General features: G+C 41.4%; 1 protein-coding gene across 1 annotated transcript in view; it reads right to left on the bottom strand.

The window, feature by feature from the left end:
- The window catches only part of LOC130358786 (G-protein coupled receptor family C group 6 member A-like), a 53,387-nt gene extending 39,973 nt beyond the window's left edge, over positions 1-13,414 (bottom strand). The window contains exons 1-4 of the mRNA XM_056562828.1: positions 13,375-13,414; positions 12,798-13,330; positions 4,426-4,562; positions 320-611 (exon numbers count right to left, since the gene is read on the bottom strand). Coding sequence (XP_056418803.1) covers positions 320-611; positions 4,426-4,562; positions 12,798-13,330; positions 13,375-13,414 — 1,002 coding nt within the window. The remainder of the gene's footprint in view (positions 1-319; positions 612-4,425; positions 4,563-12,797; positions 13,331-13,374) is intronic.
- Positions 13,415-13,854: the final 440 nt, after the last annotated feature.

Raw genomic sequence — 13,854 nt, 5'->3', positions numbered from 1 at the left:
TGGCGTACATAGATTAAAAAAAGGGCCCCATAGCAAATATCAAAATGGACCTCCTCTTTTGGTGTCTGATTTTGCCCCAGCACAGAAAGGTTTGGTGTTTATTTCCCATTAGTTTTCATGACCCATTGGTCTATACGCTTTCTTACCATTACTTTGCTGACAATGCAGTTTCCTTGCTGTGTCACCAATAGAAAATAGAATAGGACAGATCAGGGCAGAGCTCACTCTCTCTGAGGGCCCCATAGCAATGACATGGTCTCCTTCTCTGGTATGTACGCCTACGCCCTTGATCTGACTGATATACATACATGTTAGTTACCTGTGTATACCCGTATACATTCAGTATTTGGGCTATGGGAACAGTTGTTACAGATACCAGATCTCCAATAAAACCCGCAATGTCCTCTTCTCCTGTACAGTAGTAGTTGGGTACAGTAGCTCCAGGTCCTGATAATATTTTTATTGTACTTTTTACAGCTTTATTAGCATTGGAACAAGAATCATATACATGAAATCCCAAAGTCACATTGGGTAAAATATTTCGATTTTTATTGACTTCTTCAATAGCAAATTGAAAGTTCAAAAAGTATTTATAATTGAATGGAAAATGTCTGCAAATAGTAATAATAATAATTATGATATTAAAATGTAAAGCAAATTAAAGTTATAAATCAAAAACTTAAAGAGGTATTCCAGGATTTTTTTTATTTGACTATGCTACAGAGGCTGTAATGTTAGTGTAGTTCATACTATAGTGTCTGTACTTATATTTCATGGTGGTCTCACAATTCTCATGTGATTTTTGCCCCAATGTTTATTTTCAACAGCATATAAAATTAGTGTCGTCTCAGGCTTTCCCAGGTTGCGGTGTGGCCCGAGACATTTCAATCTAATCAGGTGCTGACAGGGAGCCTGTCTGCTTCAATGGGTGGAGCGACCGCTGGGTGGGAAGGAAATCATTCTGCAGTAAATTGTAGTTTTGCAACAGCACAGCATGGAAGGCAGCACACCTGTGCTTCAATGGGTGGGGTGGCTGATGTGTGGGATGGAGAAAAGTGACCTCACACTTACAAACAAGGTGTTACAGGACTACAGCCCAATACTTTGTGTATAATCTGCAAAGGTAAACTTCCAGCAGCCCTTCTCCTTCCCTTACCTCTTCTCATAACACAGACACTGAAGGTGGGTGACTGCAGCTGCATCTACCTCCTCCCTGTCTATTTTGCACTGAATTACTCCAGATAGGAATCTTGGCTGCTGCTTGACATTAGCGTTCTGCAATGGTTTTATTTTAATCCCTTAAGGACTCAGGGTTTTTCCGTTTTTGCACTTTCGTTTTTTCCTCCTTACCTTTAAAAAATCATAATTCTTTCAATTATGCACCTAAAAATCCATATGATGGCTTATTTTTTGCGCTAAAAATTCTACTTTGTAATGACATCAGTAATTTTACCCAAAAACCTACAACAAAATGGAAAAAAATTCATTGTGTGACAAAATTTAAGAAATAAACACAATTTTGTAATTTTGGGGGCTTCCGTTTCTACGTAGTAAATTTTTCGGTTAAAATGACACCTTCTCTTTATTCTGTAGGTCCATATGATTAAAATGATACCCTACTTATATAGGTTTGATTTTATTGTACATCAGGAAAAAATCATAACTACATGCACAAAAATTAATACCTTTAAAATTGTCATTTTCTGACCCCTATAACTTTTTTATTTTTCTGCATATGATGGCTCATTTTTTTGCACCGTGATCTGAAGTTTTTAGCCGTGCTATTTTTGTATTGATCTGACTTTTAGATTGCTTTTTATTACATTTTTCATAATATAAAAAATGACCATAAATTTTTTGTTTTTTTGCGGCAACGCCAATGACCGTGCAGTTTAATTACCAATATATTTTTTATAATTTGGACATTTTCGCATATGTTTACTTTTATTTACACTTTTTTTAAATGGGAAAAGGGGGGTGATTCAAACTTTTATTAGGGAAGGGGTTAAATGATCTTTATACACTTTTTTTTCCCTTTTTTTTTTGCAATGTTATAGCTCCCATAGTGGGCTATAACACTGCACACACTGATCTTTTACATTGATCATTGTTATACCATAGAAAACCATTGATAAATTATTCTGCCGCTTGAATGCTCATGCCTGTATCTCAGGCACTGAGCAGTTATTCGGCAATCGGACACCAGGAGAAAGGTAAGGGCCCTCCTTGTGTGTTCCAGCTGTTCTGGATGCTGCCATTTAGCTGCGGCGATCCTGAACAGCCGACTGAGCTAGTGATCAACTTTGAATGCTGCGTCTAAAGGGTTAATAGCGTGCCAGCTAAATATTATTTACACTGCTCCTTAAAGGTAAATTAAGGACTCCTGACCATATCTAAGTACCAGGGTGGTTATGCCTTGAGTAAATCCAAGTGTACCTACTGTTGTATGTCCACAGTGCTGTAGAGTAATCTCCCCCTTCCTTTAGTTTTGCAGCACAACCAGTAACAGTTCAGTTAGTAACCTCTTTCCCCTCCATACATCATCTAGTTCTATACTGCAGGGCTTCTTAAACTTCTTCCACTGGGGTCTCACCCAATGGACCAAAGGGATGCCTAGGCCTCAGTGGACAGATTGATAGGATGCCTGAGCCCCACCATTTGTGATGGAAGTCCAATTAATAAGTATTGCTTAGTCTACATTAAAATAAGTACAAAATGAGTCAATAATGTTGCTAAACCAAAGATTGTTGCAGCCAGGGAAAGGATTGTGTGGCCTATAGTCCCATATTTGAGAATTGTCTCCCCGGCTGAGCCTCACCATCCAATAGGGATCAATCCCCTGGAACAACATGTCTCGCAGTTTGAGAGGCTCTTCTGTACTGTATGAATTATCTGCTCAGCACAATGCTAGCCTGCTTAGTCCAGTGCACTTTCTACAGCACCATGTCATGGAATAGCAGATAGCAATATGTGATTGGCTAGAGAAGTGAGGGAAACTAAGCCCTGTCTGTGTATGTGTTCTGCTGGTAAACAGCCCAGCTCTGGTCCCACTCTATGAAATGTAGAGAATGAGAAATACTGTATGTAAGCACCATGGTGGAGAATCTCAGAGGCTCAATAACAGCAGTGAAAGCTATAATTGACCTTATCACCACTTGTGCAGGTTTAAAACAGAATAAATGACACCTACACTTCAACAAAAAAGGAAAAGAAGTGGGTCCTAATCACAGAAAAAAAGGTGCAAATCTTTCCATTTGTTTCCCTCTGTGTTAGATCCTTTTTCCAATTTTGGATAAAAATACTTTAATTACTACATGTGACCCCAGCCTTATAGTGGCTGAATATGCAGCACTATTTTTTTTTCCAGTTTCTAGGTTAAATGTGCACATGACATGCCATTGCAGGGGGCAAATATACAGAGGCTGGTGCAAGGGACAAGGCAGGCATCAACATGGTAGTATACTGTTTATTTGTTAGGTTATGAGGATCGGATATGAGGTTGGGATATGAGGACGGGATATGAGGACAGGATATGAGGATGGATATGAGGATGAGATATGAGGACGGGATATGAGGACAGGATATGAGGATGAGATATGAGGATGGGATATGAGGATGGGATATGAGGACGAGATATGAGGATGGGATATGAGGATGAGATATGAGGACGGGATATGAGGTCAGGATATCAGGACAGGATATGAGTGTGGGATATTAGGATAAGATATGAGGTCGGAATATCAGGACGGGATATGAGGACAAGATATAAGATCGGGATATGAGGATGAGATATGAGGATGGGATTTGAGGATGGGATATGAGGACGGGATATGAGGTCGGGATATGAGGTCGGGATATGAGGACGGGATATGAGGATGGGATATGACGTCAGGATATGAGGACAGGGTATGAGGTCGGGATATGAGGACGGGATATGAGGATGGGATATGACGTCAGGATATGAGGATGGGATATGAGGACGGTATTTGAGGATGGGATATGAGGACAGGATATAAGGTCGGTATATGAGGACAGGATATGAGGATGGGATATTAGGATAGGATATGAGGTTGGAATACCAGGACAGGATATGAGGATGAGATATGAGGAAGGGATATTAGGATGGGATATGAGGGCCGCATATGGGGTTGGGATATGTGGACGGGATATGAGGATGGGATATGAGGACAGGATATGAGGATGAGATATGAGAACTGTATCTGAGGACGGGATATGAGGACAGGATATGAGGACAGGATATGAGGACAGGATATGAGGACAGGATATGAGGACAGGATATGAGGACAGGAGTGCCACTGTTGCTTTTTCTCTCACAAGGTTAAGGAAGAGCAACAAAAATGTTCTATAGCTTTGGACAGTGATACAAATAAATGCTTTTTTTCTGCCATATGTTTGGTGACTTACCCATTACACCACATTATTTTCTCATGTGTCTCTGTCTGAAATTCATCCATGTTAAAATTTACAGTAAAAATCCCTCCAATGATAATGTCTCCATGTTTATAATACTTATAATCATCAAATGAGGGTTTCAGGCTCAGCTTACACACAGGTGACAGCGCCAAAGTCATAGACAGTGTAAGGGAGGAGAGGATCATACCCATCATTACTGGAGAGAAGGCTGCTCCGAATTTCATCATTTTTATATGGTTGGAGAAACATCTCATGGAGTAACTTAGCACAGGACCCTTTGTATATAAGTTATACAGCTTCCTGACACATCCAAATCATTTCCAGCAATGCCTGAACCTGCATAATCTCAGCCCTTATATATATATATATATATATATATATATATATATATACGCTGGTAGAAGCTTCCTGAAGAAAATACAATTTAGTCACAATCTAATCTTATTGTCACCAGATGCTTCCAAGTCATGAATACAAACTGAAGTTATATTTATATTTTCGTATCTGTATTAGTTTATTCCTCTTGTGATTTCTTTAAATAATGTAGTCACAAAAAAATAAAATTACAAGCAAAAAAAAGTTCTTAAAGACTTGGCATTGCTTACACCAGCACGAAAGAAAGATAAAACTAAAAGGGACATTAGAAGCCTTGAGAGCACATGTGCGGCCATTTTATGGGGTCAGTCAATCAAAAACATTGAGACAATTGACTTTAAAGGGGTACTCCGCTGCTCGTGACGCCATAGCCCTGTCCCCTCATGACGTCACACCCCGCCCCCTCAATGCAGGTCTATGGGAGGGGGCGTGGCAGCTGTCACGCCCACTCCCATAGACTTGCATTGAGGGGGCAGGGTGTGACGTCATGAGGGGACGCGGCTATGACATCACAAGCTCCCGACCAGAAAAAGGTTGGGAAACACTGGGCTAGATACTTATAACTTTAACACGCTTTTTGACTGGCAGAGATAACTGCACAATGAGTACTGACAGTGTTTGTGGAACTATATGAAATGCAACAGAAATTTATTAATACTACAGGCTACATACGTATAACTTCAACACGTTTTTTGACTGGCAGAGATTAATGCACAATGGCCCTCATTTACTATTGCAAACCCAACATGTTTTGATGGGTTGTGCGCCAGATTCTGGTGCATTGCGCCAGAAATTCTGTCTGTGCCAGATTTTGTGCCTGAACTTGTGCTATAATTGAAAAAAACCTGGCTAACTCTCCGTGGCCGTCGGGAAAGGGGGAGGGGCGTGGTCACAAAAAGAGGCGTGCTCCCGACATTTTCACAAAAACCCAACATATTTACTAAGGTTTCCACAGAAAATGTGGTGGATTTGAACTGAGAAAAACCAGACAGATCAGCGGAAAATGTAGGGAAAGTGGAAAATGTAGGGAAACCTTAGTAAATACTGTGAAAAAAAAAATTAAAACCCAGAAAGAAATCTACACTTCACTCTTTGTAAATCAGGGTCAATGTGTACTGATGGTGTTTGCTAAAATATATGAAAATCCCCAGAACTACAGGCTAGATACAGATCACTATTCCCTATTCAATTCAGCAGGGGTCAAATCCTGGGGAAAAAAAAGTGTGGAAACTCACCAAGATTTCCACTCATAGGCTGGCCTCTCAGGACTCCAGCTAATGGAAACAGTGTTTCTGCTGTGGAAAAAGTGCAGTAACTCAGTTCCCATGCGTTCCTGTAGGACTTGAGCCATGATATTATTCCAGCCCCCATACTGTATTATTCTGGTCTTCATAATGTATTCTCTCAGCCCTTGTACTGTATTTTTCAACCCCTATACTATATTCTTCTAGCCCCTATAATCTATCCTTCTAGCCTCCATACTGCATTCTTTTGGCAACCATACTGTATTCTTCTAGCTCCCATACTGTATTCTTCTAGCTCCCATACTGTATTCTTCTAGCTCCCATACTGCATTCTTTTACCCCTATACTGTATTATTTTAGCCCCCATATTCTTCTAGCCATTATACTGAATTATTCTAGATACCATACTGTATTCTTCTAGCTCCCATACTATATTCTTCTAGCTTCCATACTATATTCTTCTACCTCCCATACTATATTCTTGTAGCTCCCATACTGTATTCTTATGGTCTCCATACTGTATTCTTCTAGCTCCCATACTGTATTCTTCTAGCTCCCATACTATATTCTTCTGGTCTCCATACTGTATTCTTCTGGTCTCCATACTGTATTCTTCTGGTCTCCATACTGTATTCTTATGGTCTCCATACTGTATTCTTATGGTCTCCATACTGTATTCTTCTGGTCTTCATACTGTATTCTTCTGGTCTCCATACTGTATTCTTCTGGTCTTCATACTGTATTCTTCTGGTCTTCATACTGTATTCTTCTGGTCTCCATACTGTATTGTTCTGGTCTCCATACTGTATTCTTATGGTCTCCATACTGTATTCTTCTGGTCTCCATACTGTATTCTTCTGGTCTCCATACTGCATTCTTCTGGTCTTCATACTGTATTCTTATAGGGGATATTTATCAAAACCAGTGCAGAGGAAAAGTTGCTGAGTTGCCTATAGCAACCAATCAGATCGCTTATTTCACTTTTGAAAAGGCCTCTGAAAAATGAAAGAAGCGATCCCATTGGTTGCTATGGGCAACTGGTCAACTTTTCCTCTGCACAGGTTTTCATAAATATCCCCCATAGTCTCCATACTGTATTCTCCTAGCACCCATACTGTATTCTTATGGTCTCCATACTGTATTCTTATGGTCTCCATACTGTATTCTTCTGGTCTTCATACTGTATTCTTATGGTCTCCATACTGTATTCTTCTGGTCTTCATACTGTATTCTCCTAGCACCCATACTGTATTCTTATGGTCTCCATACTGTATTCTTATGGTCTCCATACTGTATTCTTATGGTCTCCATACTGTATTCTTATGGTCTCCATACTGTATTCTTCTGGTCTTCATACTGTATTCTTCTGGTCTCCATACTGTATTCTTCTGGTCTTCATACTGTATTCTTATGGTCTCCATACTGTATTCTTCTGGTCTTCATACTGTATTCTTCTGGTCTCCATACTGTATTCTTCTGGTCTTCATACTGTATTCTTATGGTCTCCATACTGTATTCTTCTGGTCTTCATACTGTATTCTTCTGGTCTCCATACTGTATTCTTCTGGTCTTCATACTGTATTCTTCTGGTCTTCATACTGTATTCTCCTAGCACCCATTCTGTATTCTCCTAGCACCCATACTGTATTCTTATGGTCTCCATACTGTATTCTTCTGGTCTCCATACTGTATTCTTCTGGTCTTCATACTGTATTCTTCTGGTCTCCATACTGTATTCTTCTGGTCTTCATACTGTATTCTTCTGGTCTTCATACTGTATTCTTCTGGTCTTCATACTGTATTCTCCTAGCACCCATACTGTATTCTTCTGGTCTCCATACTGTATTCTCCTAGCACCCATACTGTATTCTCCTAGCACCCATACTGTATTCTTCTGGTCTTCATACTGTATTCTCCTAGCACCCATACTATATTCTTCTGGTCTCCATACTGTATTCTTCTGGTCTTCATACTGTATTCTTCTGGTCTTCATACTGTATTCTTCTGGTCTTCATACTGTATTCTCCTAGCACCCATACTGTATTCTTCTGGTCTCCATACTGTATTTTTCTAGCCCCCATCCTGTATTCTTCTAGCTTCTATACCGTTTTCTTCTAGCCTCCATACCGTTTTCTTCTAGCCCGCATATTGTATTCTAGTCCCATGTTGTTTTCTTATTTCTAACATTTTTCACTACTTAGACATTTCCTGATTTGTTTTTCTCCCGGTGTCGGTGAGATGATGCCAATGTAACCTTAGAATGCCACACACCTGCTATAACTCACATTGTGTAGATGAAAGGCGATCGCGGCCTTGTTATAATGTGTGTTAGAGATATTCCCAATTGGATTGTGTAGTTGGTGTGAATTGAAATCTTAGCAGGAACAAGGACAATGGTGCCATTGTAACAACAACTGTAGATTCAGAAAATAATATACTGTAAATGTAGCTTCACTGAAGTTAAGAATGAACAATGGAACATAAACACAGAGCCCCTGTCAGTGTTATCCCTTGGCACCTGGGCTTCCCCACTATAACTTGTACTTTGCATGTCTTCTAGAGGTTAAAGGAGTTATCCCACAAAGCAACGTTGCTGAGTTCAGATGTGTCCACATACAAATACTGTCCGCTGCTGGGGACCCCTGGGATCTCTGTGCAGCACCCCTCTGTCATTACTGCACAGGGCAAACTCACTCTGTGCGTAATGACAGGCGATACAGGGGCCGGAGCATCGCATCGTGACGCCACGGCTTTGCCCCCTGATGGCTGCCACGCCCCTTCCCATAGACTTGTATTGAGGGGGCGGACCGTGATGTCACAGGGGGCGGAGTCATGACATCACAATGCTCCGGCCCTTTATCGCCCGTCATTACGTACAGAGTGAGTTTACTCTGTGCAGTAATGACAGTGGGGTGCTGCACAGAGATCCTGGGGGTCCCCAGCGGCGGGAGCCCCGCAATCAGACATCTTATCCCCTATCCTTTGGATAGGGGATAAGATGTCTAGGGGTGGGGTACCCCTTTAAGTCTATTACTAACTTTAGATTGTATTAGATGATACTGAACTGTTTATATACAATTTCTTCTGGGCAGAAATTTGCTTTGGAGTAATAGAGGTTGTGGTCAGTCATTCCCTCCGCTAACAGACAGGTTGGACTTGCTCACTGCTTGCTTCTTCATTCAGTCTAAGTGGTTGAGCATGCACAGTAATTCCTAGGCATCATTACAGTTATGCGGCCCTGGTGTGATGATACACATGACAGTTTTGCATTAAAAGACTGGAGGACAACATGTCTCTACTTTCATAGGCAGACTGCGGCAATCGATTCCTATTAGTTTACTATACGTGTACTGCACAGGTGAAAAGTAGTGCATCGAACGCTGTTGTAGATTGTTGAGTGTTATATAGTACCATGCAAAAGTTTTAGGCAGGTGGGGAAAAAAATCTGTAAAGTCAGATGCTTCAGATCAAGTAGGCATCTGATCTGCATCTGGCTCCAAATGTTTATTCGGCAGCAGGACAACATCCCAAAACATCCAGCCATTAATAAAAAAACGTCAGCGTAAAGCACAACAAGGAGTCCTGGAGGTCATGATTTGGCCCCATATAACCTTTCCAGAGGGAGGATAAATTTGATTTACAGAAGCTATGCGGCCACTTGCCATAGCTTTCCAGCATCAAACACCTGCCAAACAGGGGTCAACAAAGCAGAACCATCATCTTCACTTTCTATTACATAATGGCAAAGTTTTTACATCCAATATTCCACCCTGAAATAGATTGTTACTAAATGGATGTTCACAACCAACTGAACAGCTAGGTTTATGCATACCTTAGTAGTGCCCTTACTCAGACAGCCACCATGAGCCCAGACCCCATGGTCTTCTGGGTCACCAGATTAGACCAATGGCCAGAACTTGCCCAGTTTGCGATAGATGTTCTGTCTTGTCCATCCTCCAATGTACCATATGGGAGACTATTTAGCGCGGCAGATGTTGTCAACCCAACTCGAACAAGATTGTTTGCCAGCAACTTGGAAAAACTCTGGTTTGTGAAATTGAATCAGGCTTGGATCAAGGAGGAATCTAAACATTCTGTGCCAGAGTCCACTGATTAAACAATACTACCACCAGCCCTGCTGTCTGCTGGCAACTAGAATACTACCATTTCGCCACTGCATTCTGTCCGTTGGCCACTGCAACTCCCGCCAGACGCTACTGCCTGCTGTCCACTGGTTACTATAACTCCCGCCATACGCTACTGCCTGCTGTCCACTGGTTACTATAACTCCCGCCAGTCTAATACCGCCTGCTGTCCACTGGTTACTATAACTCCCGCCAGTCTACTACTGCCTGCTATCCACTGGCTACTACAAATGTTACAAGTCCACTACTGCCTGCTGTTCTGTCTGCTGGCTACTACAACTCCCACCAGTCCACCACCCTTGCAGCTACTGCTACTACCCACCAGTCCTAGACATAAAAAAAAACATTAATCCCCCCAAAAAAGAAATTATTTTTTCAATTTTTTTCATACAAAAGCTATTTTTTTAGAGCGCCAATCCAGTTTCAACTTTCAATGCTATAGAAAAATATATGGTGTCTTCATTTAAAAACTGTTGCTATTTCCAAAAAGGGATACTAGGCTTGAAAAAGCTTTAAAAAAAAAAAAAAAAAAAGACATTGTGTCTTTCAATGCCGCCATGTGCATTTTAACACCGGCAGGCATCTGCCAACAACCGGGAATACTTTGGGTACCTTTATTTTAGCGTTTAAAAACTACACAAATCCGCTAACGAAGTGTGTTTTTTAAACGAGCTCTTCGTTACCATGGGTTACTGCATTTAGTCATAAATTTGACATTATCTTAGCCTTAAAAAAACTTTAAAACTACCTAAATAAATTTCTATGTGACCCTAGCTGTGGTTATACATGTGTTTGGAGGCTTAATTCACTGCAGTTTTTTTTTTTTCTCAGAAAATTTGGCAACCTGCCGAGCTGAACTTTTAAAATGTTCACTCAAGTCTAATGTACTGTGAAGCCAATGCACTGGCAAACTACATATTTCTTTAATAAAATAAGGTAAATCAATCTTTTATTCTATGTTGTATGAATAATTGGTTTATGTGAGAGAGATTTTTGTTTTACTTTTCCTTTATTATTCACTTCAGGCTCCATCATGATATTGTAACATTTAGGTAGAAACATGCAGATCAATATTCCTCCACCTGAGGCCAATATGGCAAATATCTCTACAGTGACCATGTGTTTCCCTGTACTGCTCAGATAGGCCGGGATGGCACCGATCCAGACACTGCAGAACACCAGCATGCTGAAGGTGATGTACTTGGCTTCATTATACATATCAGGTAATGTCCTCACTAGTGATGTCGCGAACATAACATTTTCGGTTCGCGATGGCAAAACTCCCATGGAAAATTATATAGTTGATGCAGAGTCTGGTTTTAATCCATAAAGGGCATAAATCACCTATTATTCCTAAATTCTTTGGAATAACGTGCTTTAGCCCCCTTTAGGCATCACATAGTTAGATCCCCCTTTGGGCAGCACATAGATTCCCCCATATTAGGCAGCACATAGTTAGAGCCCCCCTTTAGGCAGCACATAGGTAGAGCCTCCCTTTAGGCAGCACGTAGAGCCCCCTTTAGGCAGCACATAGTTAGATCCCTTCTTTAGGCATCACATAGTTTGATCCCCCCTTTAGGCAGCACATAGATTCCCCCATGTTAGGAAGCACATAGTTGGAGCCCCCCTTTAGGCAGCACATAGAGCCCCCCTTTAGGCAGCACATAGATTCCCCCATATTAGGCAGCACATAGTTAGAGCCTCCCTTTAGGCAGCACATATATTCCCCCATATTAGGCAGCACATAGTTAGAGCCTCCCTTTAGGCAGCACTGGTTTTATTTCACAGCCAAAAAAGGTTTTTTTTTTTATTTGAACAACTGTCACACCAAATGTGATTTGCACTAGTGTGACAATGAGCAAAAAAGGTTGCCAGCGGAGTTCCCCTTTTAAGCAGAGGTCCCCAACCAGGGTGCCTCCAGCAGGTGCAAGACACACGGACTGAACTTATAGCCCTTTTAATACTGTAGTTAGTTGCTTGAAGGAAATTAAGTTTTACACCAGAGTACCCCTTTTAACCAGCGGTTTCCTCCCAACCAGGGTGCCTCCAGCTGTTGCAAGACACACAGACTGAACTTATAGCCCTTTTAATACTGTAGTTAGTTGCTTGAAGGAACTTAAGTTTTACACTGGAGTACCCCTTTTAACCAGCTTTCCCCTCCCAACCAGGGTGCCTCCAGCTGTTGCAAGACACACGGACTGATATTTGAGCCCTAAAAAGGGCTTTTTTGGGTGCTGTCATTAAAGCAGATGTTAGACTAGTGCTTTAGGAGTAAAGTGGACCCTGAATACATCACCTAGCAGCAACCTAGCTATAGCTTTCCCTATTACAGCAGGAGCAGCTTCTCTGTCCCTTCACTTCCTAAGCCTGCAGCATGCTGAATGAAGGTAAAATGGCGTCCGTGCAGGAGGTAGGAGGGTCTGGAAGGGAGGGACTGCTGCTGATTGGCTGTAATGTGTCTGCTGACTCTGACTCATAGGATCAAAGTTTACCGCAATGTTAAAGTATAGGGGGCGTATCAAACTTCACATATGTTCGCCCGGCGATGCGAACATGCTAAGTTCGCCGGCAAACAATTCGCAACATCTCTAGTCCTCACCATGAAAGCTAGAACAAAACTCACAGCTGCCAGGAACCCCATATAACTCAACATGAGGTAAAAGGCAAAGACAGACCCTTCATTACACTGAATGATGATCTTCCCAGGATAATCCAGGTTAAGCTCTTGATATGGAGGAGACAATGACAACCAGATAACTGCATTCAGGATCTGAAGAGATGAACAGACCAACACTACAGAATAAGGAAGCTTAACCCCCAAACACTTTCTCCAGGAGCTGTCTGGTCTGGTGGCCTTGAATGCTATGCAGACTATGATGGTCTTGGCCAGGACAGAAGACACGACTACTGTGAAGAAGATCCCAAAGAAGATTTGTCTCAGCATGCAGGTTATATCCACTGGACGACCGATGAATAGAAACACACAGAGTAAGCTGAACATGAGAGAGGTCAGGAGAACGAAGCTTAGGTTCTGGTTATTGGCTCTGACAATGGGAGATTTCCAGAATAAAGTGAATATTCTGATTATAAATACAGTTATAAGAGAGAATAATATAGAGATGATGGAGAAGACTAAAGAAACAACATCAGATTCATATGACAGAAACTCATAATACCTTCCATTACAATTATTTTTTGAATCATTTGGCTATTCATGGTCAGGACATATGCACACTCGGCTCTGCTACATACACACACTCACACACTCAGCTCTACTACATACACACACTCAGCTCTACTACATACACACAATCACACACTCAGCTCTGCTGCATATGCACAATCACATATATACATAGGGGGAAATTTAAAAATGTTGGTGTAGGTAGAAGTTTTTTGTAGATCGTTTTGGTTGGTCTAAATTTGGTTCAATTGCACCAAATTTACCATACTTGTGCAAGGCACATGATAATGAGAACAAAGTCAGGCCTAGACAGTGTAGCTCTGCCCCCTAATGATGTCATCACTAGGGGCGGAGCAGTAAAGGTCACAGGGGGTCTCAGAAGTGAGACCCCCCTTTCGATCTGTCCCTCTGCCCTTGGACTACTACTCCCATCATGATAAATGGGGGTGACTGGTTCTCAAGGTCTTGAGTG

The sequence above is a fragment of the Hyla sarda genome, chromosome 1 (assembly GCF_029499605.1).
Source record: "Hyla sarda isolate aHylSar1 chromosome 1, aHylSar1.hap1, whole genome shotgun sequence".
Lineage (NCBI taxonomy): Eukaryota > Metazoa > Chordata > Amphibia > Anura > Hylidae > Hyla > Hyla sarda.
This window is presented reverse-complemented; position numbering and strand designations above follow the sequence as displayed.